The following is a 20,082-nucleotide window of genomic DNA, read 5'->3' on the forward strand; positions in this document are numbered from 1 at the left end:
ATTATGCATCCTCCTTCAGCATTCCCCCCCTTCCCCATCTACATATCTTCTTTCTGCTTTATTTTTTTTTTCCCAGTAGAGGAGGTAGCAAAATTGCCTTGATTTCTTTGAAATGACATTCTTTTAAATGTGGGCTTGTTTTTATTTCAGTACAATACTAAGAATTTTCTATAGAAAAGAGATGTGAGTATTTGAAATGATACCATAGCAACAAGGCTCAGATTACATTCCAGAATTGCGTTTTGACATTAAAGTGGTGGTTGTGGGGTGATGGGCTGAGTTTTTTAATCGGGGGAAATTCAGATCATTTCCCCAAGACAATCCAAGGCTTTGAAAAATGCACACACGCTCTCATTCTACCAGAGTAAATTGTATTAAGTGGGGCAGGGGGACTGAATGTGGGCTGACATTTTTTATGGCAGACATATTGTCACATAAAAACTGGGTATCTATCCCACATCTGTCCCTCCTTAGTGTCAGAACTCACTCAGTTTCAGATGAGTGATGCCTGTAAAGGGAAAGGGAAATGTCGTCCTTATAAACCCTGTCTTCCCCAACCTGTTGTTGTTCAACTATCGTTTGACTACAGCTCCCATCTACGGATATATCAACAGTGCCTCACTCTTCCGACATTCATTCCCACTTTCATCTGCTATTTTATGTTCCACTGGAGTAGGGAGTTTTTTCTGTTGTTGTTTTTTACAGGTCTTTCTCTGTTTCATTTCCCATTGATGCAGAAATGTATCTTTTTTTTTTTTTTTACATGTGTCTCATAGCACACTGTAAAGACACATACCTCAGCCACCAATTTGTTGTTTAGTCGTTTAGTCGTGTCCAAGTCTTCGTGACCCCATGGACCTGAGCACGCCAGGCATTCCTGTCTTCCACTGCCTCCCGCAGTTTGGTCAAACTCATGCTGGTAGCTTCGAGAACACTGTCCAACCATCTCGTCCTCTGTTGTCCCCTTCTCCTTGTGCCCTCATGGAACAGGGTTTTGTAGCAGCAGCAAGCAGCTCCCCCCCCCCCAAAAAAAAAGAAAAACCTCTCTGAGTCTGTTTCATATCACTGTATCATGATGCAGTATGCCCCAAAATTCTCCCAAGAGATCTTTCTGATTCTTTCGGGAATTTGCAATTAATAATTTTCACATCGCAAATGTAGAACAGAGCTGTCTGAAGGGCTTTACTTTGTGGCCTGAAAAGTATGTTTGATGCTGATATTATTATTATTATTTTACCCCAAAAATCCTTTGAAGTTAGCTTCAATAGAAACATTTACCAGAAGGGAGAGAAAAAATCTTAAGTATGATCCCAGTGCAGTGATTTTAATTATTTTGATAAAGTAGCTGATTTTAGTCTCGTTGACCTTAGTGGAACTAAAATGACTGAAATCAAAGAACTTTGACATTAACTAGGCTGTGGATTATGTTTGCTAATTTCACATTTTTATTAAAATAAGTATAATTAAAATTTCATTATAAGACTTTTCTCTCTGGTCATTCAATGCTCTGTATAGTAAATGTTCAAATTAAACTTTAAAATGTAATTACAGGCAAATGGTATGGCATATTCATTTAACCATAGCTAAGAGGTCTGGATCAGGTTTTAGAATCCTCTTTAAAAAAAAAAAGCAAACATGGGGAACCTGTGGCCTTCCAGATGTTGTTGAACTCCAACTCCCGTCAGCTCCAGCCAGCATGATCAATGGTCAGGGATAGCAAGAGTTATAGTCCAACAACATTTAGCTTAAAATACTTAAATCTCACCTTTGAACTTTAGTCCCAAGGCAGTTCATGTGCTCTCTTCTCCCATTCCAATCACTGATTGCAAGCAAATTACCCCCTCCCTGTCTTTCTGTGACTATGACTTAAGTTATATTAGTAGCGGTGTTGACAATATTGAATCATAAACAGTTTCTCTCTGAACCAGGATTTATTAGTGTCAGTGCGCAGGCAAGTAGGGTCTGTTTTGGTGGGAAAGAGAGTGGTCTCGTGGCTCACTCCTAATCTAGTTTCAAGCAGTATTAAGAGATTGAGAGTGTTGTTTCTACACCAGCCATATGTGTTTATGTTGTAGGCTTCATGGGGCTTTATTTTAAACCCCACCCCCACAAACCTCAAAGCTTTTAATCAATAATCATATTTGGCATAATATGATCAGCCCTGAGTGCTCACTGGAAGGACAGGTCCTGAAGCTGAGGCTCCATTACTTTGGCCACCTCATGAGAAGAGAAGACTCCCAGGAAAAGACCCTGATGTTGGGAAAGATTGAGGACACAAGGAAAAGGGGACGAAAGAGGACGAGATGGTTGAATAGTGTTCTCGAAGCTACCAGCATGAGTTTGACCAAACTGCGGGAGGCAGTGGAAGACAGGAGTGCCTGGCGTGCTCTGGTCCATGGGGTCACGAAGAGTCAGACACAACTAAATGACTGAACAACAACAAACAAATAATATGATCTGATTAGAATGCTTCACCTAGCATCATCTTTTTCAAACAGTGCTCTTGGAGCTGGGTTACAGATCAAAATTAGCCCAATAAACCTTATTAGAGGGAATAATTTTGCCACCGTCCTGAATTATACCTGCACTCCAGCATTTATATAAAGTTCCTGTTATTGCACAGGAAATGGATGGAATAGCCTTTGCTTATCTTCATGTACCGGAGGTCCTGGAACTAAAAAAAAAAAAAAAAGGAGGGGAGACTAAAATTTGTCTTGAATTAGACCAAACAAGACAAACTAAACTTTATATAATAATATGTCTATGTCAGAGAAAGGAAATGCATATACACAGAGTGGTGGATAACTAATATTTAATATTATAAACTTGATTGAGATTTTTAATGCATGTAAGTTTATTTGCAAATAAATAAATGAGGCATGTGTATTATAGGCCAATAATGAGGCAGGCAGTTGTGCAAGGTACTTATCTCCAGTCATATGACATGGAAAAGTACAGCCCCAAACCCATTTTAGGGTTCTGCCCATTCTACTTCCCTGTGCCACTAGTATAGGCAACTGAGTCTCAGCAAAGTGCAAGTATTGCCTGGGAGCCAGATATTATGCTGTAGTATACTGCCCATTTCCTTCTTCCTGGTTTGTTCTGAAGCTTGTGTACATCCTTCTCGGTTTATATGTAACAGGCAACTTTAGTACATAGGTGCTGGGCTCCCGGGCTCGCTTGGTGCCTGAGCACCCACAAAATTCCCCATGAAGGGGCCAGGCACCCACAAACTTCAGCACCAGGGCCATGCACGCTGCATGGCACCCACGGGCCAGGGTACCCACTGTCGTGGTGCCAAGCTGGCACTCCTGTTTTGGTAAATATACCCATGTGGGCCACAGATTGGCAGAGCTCGCAAGTGGAATTATGATGCACATCTCAGGTTAATAAACCAAGATACATCCAGATCAGAACATCGAGGTTGCTAATCTTTCAGCTAAGCACTCATTTGATTACACCATCACACAACCAGCTTAATTTTCAGCCCGCATTTACATGTATGTGAATCGTTACTCTCAACATAGAGAGATATACAGTGGTACCCCGCAAGACGAATGCCTCGCAAGACGGAAAACCCGCAAGACGAAAGGGTTTTCTGTTTTGGAGGCGCTTCGCAAGACGAATTTCCCTATGGGCTTGCATCGCAAGACGAAAGCCCATAGGGAAATGCTGGCGGTCAGGAGCAAAGACTTTCGCCCACAGCCGGCCTTCAGAAGAGGACCTCTTCTGAAGGCCGGCGGGGGGCAAAAGTCTTTGCTCCCCCCCGCCTGCCTCCCCCCCGCCTGCCCCGGGCGATCTTAAAATGCTGGCGGGCGGGAGCGAAGCGTTCGCTGCCGACCCCCAGCATTTTAAAATCTCCCCGTGTCCTGGGAAGATTTTAAAATGCTGGGGGTCGGGAGCGAAGCGCTGCAGACCCCCAGCATTTTAAAATCTCCCCGTGTCCTGGGAAGATTTTAAAATGCTGGGGGTCGGCAGCGCTTCGCTCCCCACCCCCAGCATTTTAAAACGCTGTTCCGAAGTGGGGCGGGGGGGGGTCGGGAACACCTGGCCCCGCCGCCCCACTTCGGAAAGCTGTTCCGAAGTGGGGAGGGGGGTCGGGAACACCTGGCCCCGCCGCCCCACTTCGGAAAGCTCTTCCGAAGTGGGGAGGGGGGTCGGGAACACCTGGCCCTGCCGCCCCACTTCGGAAAGCTCTTCCGAATTGGGGAGGGGGGCGGGGACACCTGGCCCCGCCGCCCCACTTCGGAAAGCTGTTCCGAAGTGGGGAGGGGGGTCGGGAACACCTGGCCCCGCCGCCCCACTTCGGAAAGCTGTTCCGAAGTGGGGAGGGGGGGCGGGGACACCTGGCCCCGCCGCCCCACTTCGGAAAGCTCTTCCGAAGTGGGGAGGGGGGTCGGGAACACCTGGCCTCGCCGCCCCACTTCGGAAAGCTGTTCCGAAGTGGGGAGGGGGGGCGGGGACACCTTCTGAAGGCGGGCAGGGGGCGAAAGTCTTTGTCCCCCCCGCCTGCCTTCCCAGGGGCTTTTAAATCGCCCCGGACAGCGGAGAAGTCCTCCGCTGTCCGGAGCGATTTTAAAATGCCGCCCGCCAGCATTTTAAGATAGCCCCGCACAGAGGAGAAGTCCTCCGCTGTCCCAGGGTTTTTTAAAATGCTGGGGGTGGGAAGAAAAGCCCTTGTCCCCCCCCCCAGCCTTCAGAAGAGGTCCGGGGACAGACTGTCCCCGGACCTGGTCTGAAGGTGGTTTCCCTAGGAACGCATTAATTGATTTTCAATGCATTCCTATGGGAAACCGTGCATCGCAAGACGAAAAAACCGCAAGACGAAGAGAATTGCGGAACAAATTAATTTCGTCTTGCGAGGCACCACTGTAGTTTGACAATGTTTCCTTATTTACTTTATGTAGTTTTTCCTACCAGAATGTTGCTGAGAGCTGAAATACCAACTCCTTAGAAGTTTGTAGATGAAACCAATTGTATTCCAGTTTTGCACATATCCTAACTTTCTGGCCTAGGGAACATCATATGATGCTAACACAAATCACAAGCTGTATATGGTCATGCAGGGCCCCATGATGTGGCAATACTGACATCATAAAATCTGAGAATAGGTGAGCAATGTCTTAGGAGAAGGACCATCGCAACCACAGCGTCCATTGACTGTGTATTTAGGCTCCATAATCTCTTTAAAATGACAACCCTTATTTTGGGTCAGATTGATAGCCCAACCTGCTAAGCCAAGACAACATTACGCAAAGGGATGTCTGCTACTGTGATAGAAAAAATACCAAATTAAGAGCACAATTTACTAGGTGTGTTTGCTTAGAAGTAAGTTGTGTTAACCCTTCTTCCAGGAACGTAGTTATAGGATTGTAGCCTAAAGGTATTTTCTGGAAAATTTATGATTATATTTAAAATAAAATAAGTTTGCTCTCTGGGAAGAATTACATCTATAAAAAAATTAAAATCATGTAACGTTCTTAAAAAGAGACAGAGAGGTAGAACTGCAATATTGTGAATTTGGATCCTGACATTTTGCATTGATTGTACAATTTACCGTCTAGTACAATCGATTTTGCAATGTGCTCTATCATTTTTATTTATAAGGAGTCACTTCTTATCTCAGTGGTGGATGAGATTTTGTTCAGTGTAGTCTTGCCTGTGTGTGGATTACCCTTTCCCCTGTGTTCAGTTTTTAAACACCCACCCTAGTATTATAACAATGGTTAGTTCTGTATATTTTAGAAGATTCTTCTTGCATTTATGGAGAGATCTATCCACTGCTGTTCATACCAGATTCTAGCAGTTGCATGGAGATTCAGGCATTTGTCATCTTCAGCCTATTTATTTCCACAGCAGCTGTTCTGCTAGAGATTAGGCTGTGAATCTAACCCCCCCCCCCGAATCTTCATTAATACAAATTAATCATCTGATCATTTTCTTCCTACTGGAGCATTTGATTATCTCAAAGCACCCTCTACTTTTATATGCAAATTTTGTCCTAAGCTTTGCAAAAAAAAAAAAAAGGCGCATAGCAATTAAGCAAAGCAAGAAAAGGTGAGGGATTTCTGATTCAAATCCTTTGCAGTTGATAACAGTAACAAAAATTTTGGTAACTTCATTAATATTCTTTTCACTCCACACACGCAATTGATTTTCAAACAATCAAAATACTCCCACGTTGTTCAATAATTTGGTGGATATTAATATTACATATCTTTTAGTCAACATTAATAGTCTATTTAAAAAGTCAATCCAATAGGTGGTTATATCTATTAATGGTATAATATAGGTAGTTCCACATACCTGGATTCGCATTTTAGATTCACCTGAATGAATCACAGCGATCATATTTAAACAGGTATGCCTGTATTTATGGTAACATTGACTTGTTACTTTCTCCTCCATAGGAATGTGTACAAGTTCTAACCTTCAGGACATTTGTGTACAAGACATTCAGGAGCGCTGCTATATGAATGAATTCGCCTAGAGGCCTTCCATAAAACCTAATTATACATAGGCCCCAAAGCTTATCCAAACGTTTGTGTCCCCAACTGTTGACATATGTTGGCACCTGTGCCTAAATGATGTAAGATTCATTTTTATGGGGGAAGATGCTGGCCGCGTTCTTACGGTTTCCCCCAACCATGGTTTAGAGGGTTGGACTCAGCAATGAGCCCAAGCATTTCAGATCATTGTTTCCAAAATGCCTGAACAGCAAACTGGCTTGAGTGGGTGGTTTTCAACTAATTTTTACTCAGAGGGAGCGACGTTGAAATTAATGAACATGACTAAGCTAGGTCTACTAATTTTGATGGGTCCACTCTTGAGTGAAACTTAGTTGAATACCACCCAGTGAGCCCTCCAAACCAGGATGGTTCAGTCAGGAACATAGGAAGCTAGCCTGGTCCACCTAGCTCAGCACTGTCTACACCATGGGTGGGTAATTGGCCCACCCCACTCACCAAGGGTTTGAGAACCATCAGCTACCTTCACCTGGTTTAGCCAACTTGTCATATCTGTTCCCAGGGCTGCTTTCACATGCTGACAGCTTCTCTCACTACAGGTGAGAGCTGAGTGTAGGGTAGGGATACAGTCTTCGATACTCTGAATTCCCATAATGCATTGCCACAGGAGTGTTAGGAGTGACACTTATAGGCTGCTTTATGCATTCTAAAGTTAACATTCCGTCACAGATACTATGGCTGCTTTCATGACCATCCTCCAAACTGTGGTTTGGGGAAGTCTTCCCTCCTATGTCCTCCCTGACTCTTATTTGCCACACAGCCCAGGCACAGCCTTACCACTTCAGCAAAAAATAGGGACCGCTATGCCCCTTAATAAATGAGGTCCAGTCCAAGTGGTAGTGATGGTAAGGGACCATTTAGATTTTTCACTTGGGTGACTACTACGATAACATACAAATAAGGGGAGCAGTGAATAAATTATGTGTTTCCTATATTATGAACATTGTGATTCACCTGATACTGAGATGGGAGCAGGTGTGAGTATTAAGAAGGAATTTAAATTAGGGAATATTAGTTGCTTGAGGAAAGTACCAGCTGAGAAATATTTCTCAAGACAGAGTGTGCATTTTGTCCAGATTCACCAGCAAGGCCATTGAGACGGAAGATAGCTTTGTCAGAGCACTGTAGCCATTTTGGGGAAGAAAAAGAAAACAGATCAGCCGCTTCTCATTGTTTGTCTACTTACTCTACCTTCGCCTCTGGCAAACAGGTTTTGCAAATCCTTTGCATTATTTCCAGGACAAAAGAAAACAAAATTCTGCAAAAGTACAAAAGCAATGTAACTATACAGTGTTCTCTAGCTTGGATGCTAACTAGGCACCTTCAGGTTGAAGGACTTATTCTGTGTTAGTTTATGTTTGTGACACGATGCAGTGCTTGGAGTCACAAGACTCTGTTTTGCATACCAGACTTTTCACGGGAGACGGATGTGATGTTTACTGGTTTCCTGTTCCTTTGTGTTTCAGTTGCTCTCGGCTCTCACAAAGAGAGGATGTTTCTTTTCTGTCTGCGTAATTAGGAATAAAACTCTTTAGCCATGTAGCTCATACTGTCTCATCCTTCCGCATGCTGCTGTATACTCTGCGTAATGGGGGAATGTGCTTGGAGCCTTATCAAAGGCTCAGGTCGTTAATCATCGTCGGATGAGCTTTATCAGCTCAGTAACAGAACGCAAGTCCGACATTCTGGTCTCACTGGCACAATGGAAGAGATATATATACAAATATTTAGAATATGTGTTTTTACTTTTTTGCTGGTTTTAATTTTGTGGTCGTTTTTACCAATAATCTTACTGTTTTAATATTTTTGTAAACCTCTTTTGAGGGTTTCTACAATCAAGCGGTGTACAAATTTTATGAAATAAGTAAAAAATAAAAATAAAGCAGGGAAGATATCCAAAACAGACATATAATTATAAAAATGGCAACATGATTGGGAGCTGTCAAACCAGAGGCTCAATCTGGTCCCCAGCAAGGCTGCTGAATTGAGTGGGGCTCTTCTTTCTGTATGCTGTGCTTTCTGAGACACAAAGGCAAAAAAGTTATAGATGCTAAAGTTCTGCACCTGCTGCCTCTCACACCCCATTCTTCAGCATTGTTTTGGTGCCACCTGCAGTCTGGCACCAAGTGGGCACACCACCCTAAAACCACCTCTGTCCTGAACCTCCCAGAGAGGCAAAAGAGGTTCTTCCAGAGATCTTTCCATATTACACACCCTGTCTGCTCACGCCTTGTGTGAATGCCAAGGTTCAGACAATATAGGAATCAAAGGAGCATCAGCGTGGGGAATTCTGCCAAAGCCTCAGCTGCTGTTCACGTTGAGAAGAATGGGAATCTAATGGCGTCTAATTCTTCTGGTAGAGAATAGCCCATGTTTCAGACTCTTCATCATCCTGTGCTCAGTTCAGCGCAGCGACCCTGATAAAACCTAGTTGTGCACTAGAATTACAGTGTATTCAAATGCTATTTGATGATAGCCATTTAAGCATTCTTGATAAAACCGTATAGGGGACAATGGCTACCATGAATTGGACAAAGCCAGAAAACAAGCTTACCTTTCATACATTCACACCAGGAGAGTACTTAACCTGCATTATTTGTACTCCTTTTGTGCAGGAATAATTTTCGTTCTGAGGTGCTAAATGTGGTTGCTAAGCAAAAGAGGAAAGCAGTCAATCAATAATTTAACTTACTCAAGTTTTACTTTGTAATTTCGACAAAGTACAGAAAAGTTTGTATTTTGAAGGTGACGATTGGTCAGCAATCTTAAGGCTTGAATGGATAATCATCTAAATGTGTCGCTGTTGTGAACTCTCTGTTGTATTTTTAGGTTTCCTTTATCATATACCTGTCACTCTCTAGATTTCGTGGAACCAAATTATGGTTGTTGAAAGGCTGGGAACTTTATTGTCCTAGAGACAATGATGTGACGTCGATCTTCTTGCTTGTTTACAAGCTGACATTTGGTTTAAAATGCGATCTTGGTATCTGGGCAATTTTGAGTATTTACCTCTAAATACCTACCAAGAAAAGGTATTAGTTTCTAGTGCTCTCGCTCTCTTTTTGCAGCTGACAATGAAAGAGCACTTTCTTACCTTTTTGCAGCTCAGGCACAGTCAATGTTGGTATTTTGCATCAAGACCTTCTGCTTTAAAGAATTAATTCTTTCTGACTTAAAGGAAGAAGTAGTGAGAGCCAGGGCAGCAATAGCCAATGTGGTGCTTTCCAGATGATGCTGGCATCAAAGGATGATGAGAGTTGTAGTCCAACAAGATCTGGAGGGTACCATGTTGAATGCATCTGCTATAGAGTCATATCCAGCAGTCAAACATAGAGGAGGCCAATTGAAATCAGTTGGCCTAAGTCAGGCCTGCCCAACAGGTTGATCGCGACCTACTGGTTGTACCTGGTCGATCCTGATCAATCTTTGTACCCCCCCCCAGCAAAAAGAACAACTTTGGCTCCAACGACAATGGGTAGATCACTGCCAGTTTTTTTTATACTGTGAGTAGATCGCAGTCTCTTGGGAGTTGGACAGCCCTGGCCTAAGTGATTTGCTGATTGGTTTCAGTGTGTCTGCTTAGAGTAAGACTTAGTTGGGTGTCAGTTCTTGTACCAAAACACACACAAACAAAAACAACCACTTTCTGCACAATTTTAAATTGCAACTTGTGAAGGAGAAAAATGTGTTTTCATTTTTAAGGAAATGTCACGATAAAGTTCCACTTTTCTTGCTAAAAGCACCAGTAGTACACTAGCCAAGCAAGCACCACGTGTGCATTGTACTCAAAGCCAGAGTGGCAAGCCTTAGAAAAATACTCCCCGCTTTGGTGTAGACATCAAAATCACTAGAGTCATGATAAATAGCAGCACAATATTGAGCTGTTTTTGTTCCATTTTCTTACAAGAAGGCCTTTGTGATTCTTCTTATTTTGCTGACATGATGGTTTTTTTCTGATATTCCTTCTATCTTGTGTCAACTACACTAGTTCCTAGGAAGCTCAGCCTCACTGCCGACACTCGTATTTTGCATTTCCTTTTGCAGATGCCTTTGTGATTCCTTTGGCTGATTTAGAAGTTTGCAGATAAATACAGAAATAAAGTGGCAAGGAAATAAGTATAGAGTAATATTCAGGGGCATATGAATGTACTTCCATTTGCACAAGGAGACTTACCCTTCCTCTCCTCACCCCTATTCTGCCCCCAGATCTGCTCTAAAGGGTTGAGAGACTTTTTGGAGCAGATTTTTTGAGCCTTCAAATGGGAGGAGAGGAAAGGGAAGTCCTGTTGGGCAAATGTGTTGCACAGTTGGGTGGAAATTATTGGATGTCACCCACAGATGATGGCATTGTGGGAAAGATATAGAAATTCATATATCCGTGAACAAATTATTGATGGATGTAATCAAATCATGGAAGGCAGGAAAACAAGAATTCACATTGCTAAACTATGACTTGTTAACACTAAATAAGAGACAAATCTTCATCTTCATCTTTCTAATAATTGCTCACCCAGACCTGCTATATGTATTTGAAATATCAATGTGTATCAAAATCTGTTTGAAAACAAATGTCAAAAGAAAACATGCGATGCAATATAAGAAATAGAACACAGAGGGTAAGGCATAAAGAGTTTATAGACTTTTAGACACAATTTGATGTCCTGAGCATAGATTAAAAACACACACAGAGGGTGTAATGAGCTGGTCTTTGTTTCAAGACAAAATTGGGGGGGGGAGAGAGAGACATAATGATGACGCAGATTTTGGAAGCCTACGTAGATGGTACCATTCTTCAAGGTAGACTAAGGCAGTGATGTAAAAGCCTTGTTAATACAGACCTGGAAGGAACTGGTGAAAATATTGTCCTACCCCTTCCAAAAGCTGGAAGAAGATTGAGCAACTTAGAAGGTAGTAGATGACGAACCGCATGGAACTCCATGATTAGAAGCATTGTGCTTGGATTTGGTTCTCACCCATATTACTCCAAGCATATTTAAAATGTGGTAACGGTCAATTCTCAGGATTTCTAATTAATTTTAGTAAGAAGACTCACCCACTCACAGAACGTTGTGTTGTATTTTAGATTCATTGGGTTCTTTTAGATTGGCAACTTGTGGGTAGGGACTGTCTTGTTTTGGTTCTATGAAAGCTGCTCTAAGAGCCTTTCTGGCTGAAGAGTGGGATACAAATGCTCAAAATAAAATAAAATCCACCTATTATTCCCAGAATCTACATGACATTCTGGATTATAGTGGATCTGTTTTACTCCAGCTGTTTTAAGCCGATTCAAGCTTTATTTCCCTGGGGCGGTTTTCATTTACTGCATAGAAGATGGAGCACTCGGGGACAGGGTTTTGATCCAACTTCCTCACCACCTTCTAGCTGTGCTTAAAATTGAGGTCATGGGTCTCCAAATATTCATGCACCATTTCAGTTGCAGTCCCTGCCTCAATTAAACAAACCTTTGGCAGACTGTCTTCCCTTCTATGAATTTCTAGTTTGGTCACATTGTAGATGCCCTTATTTATTTCTCAAAGCAGTCAGATTATTAAAAGTGGCTTATTACAGGTTGACATATACTTTTGGGGATATTGCACATTTAATCATCTGCCGCATGTCCTCCAGACAGGGAACAATGTCACCCTGCTTTTCGCATTAATAAATAACGTGCCATAGTATCAGAAAACTTGTTATTTGATACTTCAGGCTACAATTCTAACTCTGCTTATCTCAGAGCACTCCCCATTGAATTCAACAGGACTTACCTCTGAGTAGACATGGTTTGTGCTGTTCTTTCAGAGTAAGTCTCCGTCCATTGCACTGACACTATACAAATATGTGCGCCTCTAATTATAACCTTATTTACGTGGATGAGGGCTCAGGGAAGGTAATCTGTGGTTCAGTATTGATACTGTACAGTTTTTCCCCTATCGTATAGATTCCTGGCACTTACACCAGAGCATTGCTTTCATCTCCTCCCCATATTGTTTAAAAGGCTCTTTGAAGCACTAGAAAAATACAGTAATTTCAGAATGAACAACACCTGGCAAAACACCTCTTTTCTCAAGTTTTTACAATAGCTTCCCACAGTGTGTGCTCTGATAAGCTCTGAAATCCAAGTGGCACACAGCTGATCAGACAACTGTTCAAAATATTGTTTGATTCCATTCTGTCCAAAGAACAAACTCTGTTCACACATTCCACTTGGGTGGCATAGTACTGATGTGAGAGCAAAATTGGCTCAGGGGTTTCGAAATGAGTGACTTTTTTCCCCAACCGATGAATGCATTTAAAAATTGTATAGTATAAAAAGTTCAAAATGGAACAAATGTAGGCCTTAGAATACTGCATGTGGCTGGGCCAGAATTCAAATAAATATGCTGATTTCTTTTCCCCCATGGGAATTGTTCGTGGCGAAGCAGGGTGTAGGGGGAGAGGTGGAAACAAAATGTATTTCTCCAATGTTTTTAATGTCTGTTCACAGCCAGCTAGGTTTTCCTGTCCGCTGCTTCTCCAGGGTTGTTTTCATTTTCCTTACAGCATGATTCCAGCCAGGGATGATGTAGTGAGCAAAACATTATCAGTGCGATGTAGCCAGTCCAATTTGGCTACAGCGCTAGACTAGACTGTAATCAAAGTGTGTACCCAACATGTATTTGACTGAGATTTATGGCTACTCCTAAAAATATCTGTTCTGTAATTTGGAGTGAATTACAATATAAAGATACAAAATGCATAATAAAAATAAAAACAAGAACAACACAATAACCCCACCCCCTCCCCAACACATTTTAAAAGGGCATCAGATGTCAGTCATCCAAAGGTCTGGTTAAAGAGGAATGCTTTTGCCTGACGCATAAAGGTGTATAATGAAGGCTCCAGGCAAACCTCATCAGGGAGACCATTCCACAGTCCCGGAAGCCACTGCAGAAAAGGCCAGTTCTTGTGTTGCTACCCTCTGGACCTCTCGTGGAGGAGGCATTCGAAGAAGGGCCTCAGAGGATGAACTCGGGGTGTGGGAAGGTTCATATTGGCAAAACCCATTTGGTGTTTCGCAGCTTTCTGACTAATTGCAGGACCTTAGCCAGACCTAGCAGAGTACACGCAGAACCCACGGAAGCAATTGGCAACTTGGCTGCAGACAGGATAGACGAAGCAGGAACCAGGAACTTGTAGTTGGGTGTTTAATTATATACAGTGGACTATTTACAGGAACAGAACACGGATCTTTTGCTAGCTCTCTCTGACACGACTCACAACTCCTGCACTGACACAGAACTACTGAACTCACGAACTCTGAACTACCAGTTAGTAGGCCATTAATTATCACTCCCTTGAGAGAGCTTGACCAAGGGAGCAGGTCTCCATGTCTCTGTTATCTCCAGGCAGACTTACTCCTTCAGATTGCCTTCTGGCTGTCTGCCAAACCTTAATTGACTCTGTGTGAGTAGCTGCACGTACACAGTTTCCCAACAATGGGGAGATGCTCAAACCACCTTGCCCCGGGGAGCAACCTGGCCATTGAATTCTGCGCTAGCTGAAGTTCCCAAACCACCTTCAGAAGAAGCCCTACGTTTAATGCATTGCAAGAATCAAATCTAATATGGGAGTTGCTCTATCCCCTTGATCATTCTGGAGATGCCAGAGATTGGACCTAGGACATTCAGCATGTAGAGCATGTGATGTGCCTTGCACCTGTGGCACCCTTCCCTGGAGGTGATTTCTAGGTTCCTTATTCCTAGTTGCTGCATCTGTTAGTGTAGATAATCATAATTTTTGCATGTGATTTAAAAGTTTTTGTTTTCCTAAAGGAGAGAATCCACATGGTGTTTTTTTTGGTTTTTTTTCTACAGAGAATGATGAGGTCCTCAGTTTTCCATATGTTTATCCTGAGCATGGTGGCAGTAGATGTCATTGTTGCAGCTAGCAATTATTACAAGGGAGAGACTTTTAAGAGCCAATACGATGAATTCTACCTTGCAGAGGTGAGTGCCTTGAAATTGCCACAGATTTTCTTCAGTAATAAAAAAAGGTAAGTGAGCCCAGGCGAATGTCAACCAATTTTGAAAGTGTGCCATTTTGTATTATTATTATTACTCTTAAAGCGCAGTTAGAATCCTTTACCGATTTGTTCTTTTTTTTTTTTCTTTGAACAACTGACAAGTTTGCCCCGCACTTTTCTGAAAGAACATTTCCTTACACAAAATCACAGTAATAATGAGCTCAGACAGGAGGGTACTATCAGCAGGCCATACCCTTGTTTTATTTTATTTTTTCATAACAGGAGGGTAGTAAACGTAGGGGTTGGGTAAAATCATAGCTTGGTTCTTTTCTTAAAAGGAAAAAAAATTATAATGTCACACCATAAACAAAGTTAAGTTAATTTCAGGAAACAACTTTTGTGTGGGAAAATATTTATTGCTTCAAAATTCACTTCACTTATTTCTTAATTGTGGCCTATGTAATTCCCCTGCACCAATATCGCCTAAGTCAGTAGCAATATTTAACAGATCTTTCATGTTCTCACGACGTAAATGCACAGCCTAGGTACTTTCTGCATATGTGGAATTTTCCCCTTCTCCCAGAAGAAGATGGACCACTTGTAGTTATTTAATTACTAGTCAAATGCCCTTCATTACGACAGTGAGGATGTATGTATGTGGACTCTGGTGTCAAGGATGGAAATAGGTTCTGTTCTTGGAGCATCTTTGCAGTCAGTACACACAGTACTTTCATTGTAAGAGGGAACGTCAGCAAGTAACACACCAGAAAAATCCTCATCGTTGCACATTGCCCTGATTAAAATGCCTATTTGCAGAATATGATAATTTGCTAGTTGCTAGCAGACCAATTCTACTGCCACCCTTCCCTCACATTCACACAAACCCACCTATTGACATCCTTGGTATTCCATAGGTCCTGACTATACGTCTTCGTCAGACCATGTTTCGTTTTGCTTTTTAAATTGCCCATTTCAGTGCACTTTGCATAACTGCATTCCTAGCAAGCTCCCAGAGAGTAAAGAGGCCGCTGCTTTGTTTCAGGTACTCCCAGTTTGCTTTGTGGGACACAGCATTAAAAAGAGTGGTAGCGATAATAATATATATGTTACAGTACAGAGTCTTACGCACTGCCATTTTTCAAACAGAAAAAGAAAATGGCACATCAAACACTACCCTGCTCAAACATGAACAATTTGGAGTGCATAGGGTGATTGTCTCCTAGAGCGTTCTTGTAGGCTGGGTGGAAAATGTGCTTCTGGGTGACATCCCACACACTCCGCTTCCACAATCCCCTCCCCACCTTTTGTAGTTCCTGAGAGGCATAGCTATTCTGGCACAAAAAGAGGTGACAGCATGCTGAACTGCAATTGTTCGAGTTACCACTTCACCACTCTCTGCTGTGTCAAGGTCTCCTTTATTACATGGCTAACAAGAACTACTGAAACACTCACCAGGGGTGCCAACTTGGATTCAGAGTCTTCTCTTGTAAATAATGATACTCCTATCTCTAGTCTTTTTTTAAAAAAAAAAGTCAGGTGTTTTTAAATTTAACAAAATGTTATGCAAACCTTTAGTGGTTTTGAGCTCCTTTGACAAGCATATAAAATGCAAATCATCCAGCCCACACAATTTTGGAACACATTAAAATAGGTTTAACTCTGTAATTGTTAATATTCTCATAATGGAACAGGGGAAAGTGTCATCGTTCTAGAACACACTTTCACCATGATAGGTAACATTTGGAGAGCTTATGTGGGAGGAGGGGGTTGACAAAAATGTCCACGTCTCTTTGGGTTTTGTTTTACATGGATATATTTTTGATGCATAGCGTTCATGTGTCAAGTGACTGCTTTGCAGAAATTGTTTTGGTTGTCATATTTTTATCCTGCTTTTCAAATACAAATATTGTACCCAAAAGCAGCTTACAAACTAAAAAGACAAAGAGGGAAGAGGTAGAGGAGAGAGATCAGTAAAACCATGACAAAAATGAAGTGGTGATTGTAAACAGGCTCTCATATCTAGTTGGAGGAAATCACCTAGATGTTCCCTTGGTGATGTGTCTCAGTAGTTTGTGTAAACCTTGATGTGTGAAATCACCCATGTATACCTGTATTTTTGCGTGAAGCGTGACAGATACTGGGCAGAAATATGAATCAAATTACTTGAGATAAAGGTCTGTGTAAAAAAAACATCTTTGTTTATTTTAAATATTGACAAGATAACAAAATTTGATATGAGAGCAAAAGCCATATAAATGAAACACAAAACAAAACCCCACAACAGCGGTAGCTGTAATAAGCAAAAACATATTTCAAAAGCTCTCTAAGGAGCTAAATTTTCTTTAAAATGCTTTGCATGTGAAGACCCCAAGACCCCCCAAAGAAAGACACAGTTGACACCAATATTAGTTTAAGGTTATTGGCATATTTTTTGCCACAACTTTATTGATTACAGAATGTGAGTTGGTTTGCTTAGGCATTGGTTCAACTAGCTGCACCGACTAGCTGCACCTCTGGCAGGCCAGCACTGACAACTGGACACCGGCAGAAGTCAGGAAGGGTAAACAGACTGGGAGAGCATTGGTCTTACCACAGACGCAACTTCACCCCAAAATGCTCCCAGCCGCTCTGCTGTGGCTCTAATCCCTAGAAGGGGATCGGACAAAAGCATGGTGAGCACCTGGATTCCTTTAACGGAATACCCTTTCGCACATTGGGAGGGGCAGGTGTGACAACCTCACCTCCAGCACACCTTGAACCAATGCCTAACCACCACTCCTTACAAAGTTGTGACGATTTGCTACGCGGCAGGCGAAGCCCAAGTGGCACCAGCTAATCAGCCAAATGGGAAAATTCCTACCGGCCCCTGCCCCTGCCGACGACCCACGACGGCATAGCAAGGTCATAGCAAGACCCTAAATATAGGGAGGGTGGGTGGGGAATCCGATGCACGAGGCGTTAAGAGGAAGCTCAACGCAACATGGTCCCCCAGCTGCAAATTCTATCAACCCCATTAGCCAGAATTGCCCCAGTAACCGAGGGACCCAATTGGGTTGTTGTGGCTATCCAAACAATCCCACCCACACAAACAAGTGAGGTCAATCTTAGTGATCTCACTGCAACACGTGGCCTCAGTGATGAGGACACGATTTACCCATCTGATCGCTCTGAACTTGCCCCAGGGAAATAGAAGAAGCATTTCTGGGAGATCTCTGGATGCCTGATCCGAAGACTTCACCCCCTTCTTATATGTTCCCCCAGGTTGCATTTACGGTCCTGTTTGATCTGGAAGCTCTTCTGAAGATCTGGTGCCTGGGATTTACTGGCTACATCAGTTCATCTCTGCACAAATTTGAGCTACTGCTGGTTATTGGAACTACTCTTCATATTTATCCAGACCTCTACCATTCACAATTTACATATTTTCAGGTACAGTTTATAAGGGAAAGATGTGATTTGAAATCATACATATGATTAGGTAGGAGTAAGTTCCATTAATGTTTCAGGTTCATTGGAAAATAGCCAGTTTACCTACTTTATAAAGGTAAAATTTGATTGGATGTGTAGTGTGTGGCTGCTGTTGATAGCAGAGTCTCCTCTCTCTTTCTGCCCCTCTGTGCTAGTGATCTTAAATGTATGGCAGGATGCGAGTGCTTTTTGAGTTTCCTTGGACTGCAAATGGCTGACATGGAATGGGAATGGGGTTGAGGTTGGGGAAACTCACAGCAGCACTATGTTGTCATCTCAGATAGTTTAGCTGGCCAGATGTTATGAAGGATAGAAGTGGAGGAAATATAAATCTGTTTGCTTTCAGCAGTAGCAAATACATTAGGGCTGCCATACGTCCGGAATTTCTCGGACGTACCCTGGATTTGTCAATCAAAAACAGCGTATGGGTGCAACTTTTGAAAATTGGTTAAAATGTACGGGAAAACCTGGGCATATCGGAAGTGTTGAGGGGTGGAGGGTTTTTTTTGCAAGTTTTGTAAAAAAAAAAAAAAGCTTAAAAACTTCATTTATTTTGGAGATTTTGCAAAAGAAGCTCAACAACTTTTGTGTCTGGATTTTCGCTTTATGAAATACGGCAACCCTGCCATACATTGCTCACATCTAATTGGGTGCCACAAGAGCTTTCCAAAGCTCCAGTGAATATCAATGTCACAGTTCTAAGCCCTGTAAACAAGGGCCCCTCCAACTGTCATTTTTATTGTGCATTCAAAATTATTTGTGCTCATGATGGTATCGGAACCATTATATGTGTTTCCACTTTGAATACTGTTTGTACTGCAAAGGTTTTGGAGTGGACATACTGCTTTGTTCACAGTAGATCCATGACTTGGAGCAGGGGTCAGCAAACTTTTTCAGCAGGGGGCCAGTCCACTGTCCCTCAGACCTTGGGGGGGCAGACTATATTTGGGGGGGGGAATAAATGAATGAATTCCTATGCTCCATAAATAACCCAGAGATGCATTTTAAATAAAAGGACACATTCTACTCATGTAATAACACGCTGATTCCCGGACCATCCATGGGTTGGATTTAGAAAGCAATTGGGCCGGATCCGGCCCCCGGGCCTTAGTTTGCCTACCCATGACTTGGAGCTTTCTGCTGAAATCTTGTAACTTTTCATGTTCGAGTGGAGGAGGGAAGGAACCCCACTTCTGTTGCACTATAATGCAAGTGTACTACTCAAAATGGCAATTGGGGCCGCATCACAGAACAACTCATAAAGTGGAATGATGTTTGTACAGTCCAATATAAATCCACCACTACTGCACTGATGACATGTTGCAGAATACACCCACAAACTAGTTTGGAGAGGTTCTAGCTCTCCTGTCTGCCTGAAAATCAAATACATCTTCAGATTGTTGGTGCGCATTGAACATAACACTACAAAGTCAGTCACTTTAAAGTCCCAATGATTAAAATGGGAGCATTAAGCATGCGTTAAAATATTTTCTACTCCAGTCAGTGGCCTTTTTTTTAATATAAAAAACCTATTTTGGCTGCATTGTGATCCAGTACTTTGTTATTTGAAGGCCATGAAGATAAAAAAATCTAACTGAAACTCTTTTGTATATGTATATTCTTCAGGTTTGGACTGAAGGTTTTGTGCAGAAAGTAGGCCAGCATGTGACACAGAAAGCCCCTACATTTGACTTCTTTTGGCAATGGGAAAGCTTATTTAGCATAACCTATGAGCCTGTGTGATCCCTACATTGTTCCTGGAATATATTCTCAGAGCAAGGGAGAATCTATATTGAATTGTGCTTGTGAAGGTGAAATCTCTTACACTGATTAGCTGAGCTGGTACAATGGCTTAGAATTTTAAGCTGCATTGCACATAACATGGGAGTTGCATGACCAGACTCATTTTTGCTCTACGTAAACCAAGTGTTGGTGATCCTAATTTGGATTGGGGATGGAAGAGGAGGGGAACCTAACATTTTGCCCCATGTCACAGCTATGTGCTAAACTAGAAAGCATGGAGACTGAGGGAGGAAAATGTAGTAGTAGGCAGTGGACTGGGGCATGGCTGAGAATAATGAACCT

At 42.2% G+C, this 20,082-nt stretch overlaps 1 protein-coding gene across 8 annotated transcripts in view; it reads left to right on the forward strand.

Moving 5' to 3' along the window:
• Positions 1–20,082, forward strand: part of NALCN (sodium leak channel, non-selective) — a 187,514-nt gene that overhangs the window by 86,918 nt on the left and 80,514 nt on the right. For all 8 annotated transcript variants that reach the window (XM_082218531.1, XM_082218533.1, XM_082218532.1 and 5 more), the window contains 2 exons: positions 14,381–14,512; positions 17,791–17,958. In XM_082218531.1, the coding sequence (XP_082074657.1) occupies positions 14,381–14,512; positions 17,791–17,958 (300 nt within the window). The remainder of the gene's footprint in view (positions 1–14,380; positions 14,513–17,790; positions 17,959–20,082) is intronic.

The sequence above is a fragment of the Podarcis vaucheri genome (genome assembly GCF_965113315.1).
Source record: "Podarcis vaucheri genome assembly, chromosome: 4".
NCBI classification, from domain to species: domain Eukaryota; kingdom Metazoa; phylum Chordata; class Lepidosauria; order Squamata; family Lacertidae; genus Podarcis; species Podarcis vaucheri.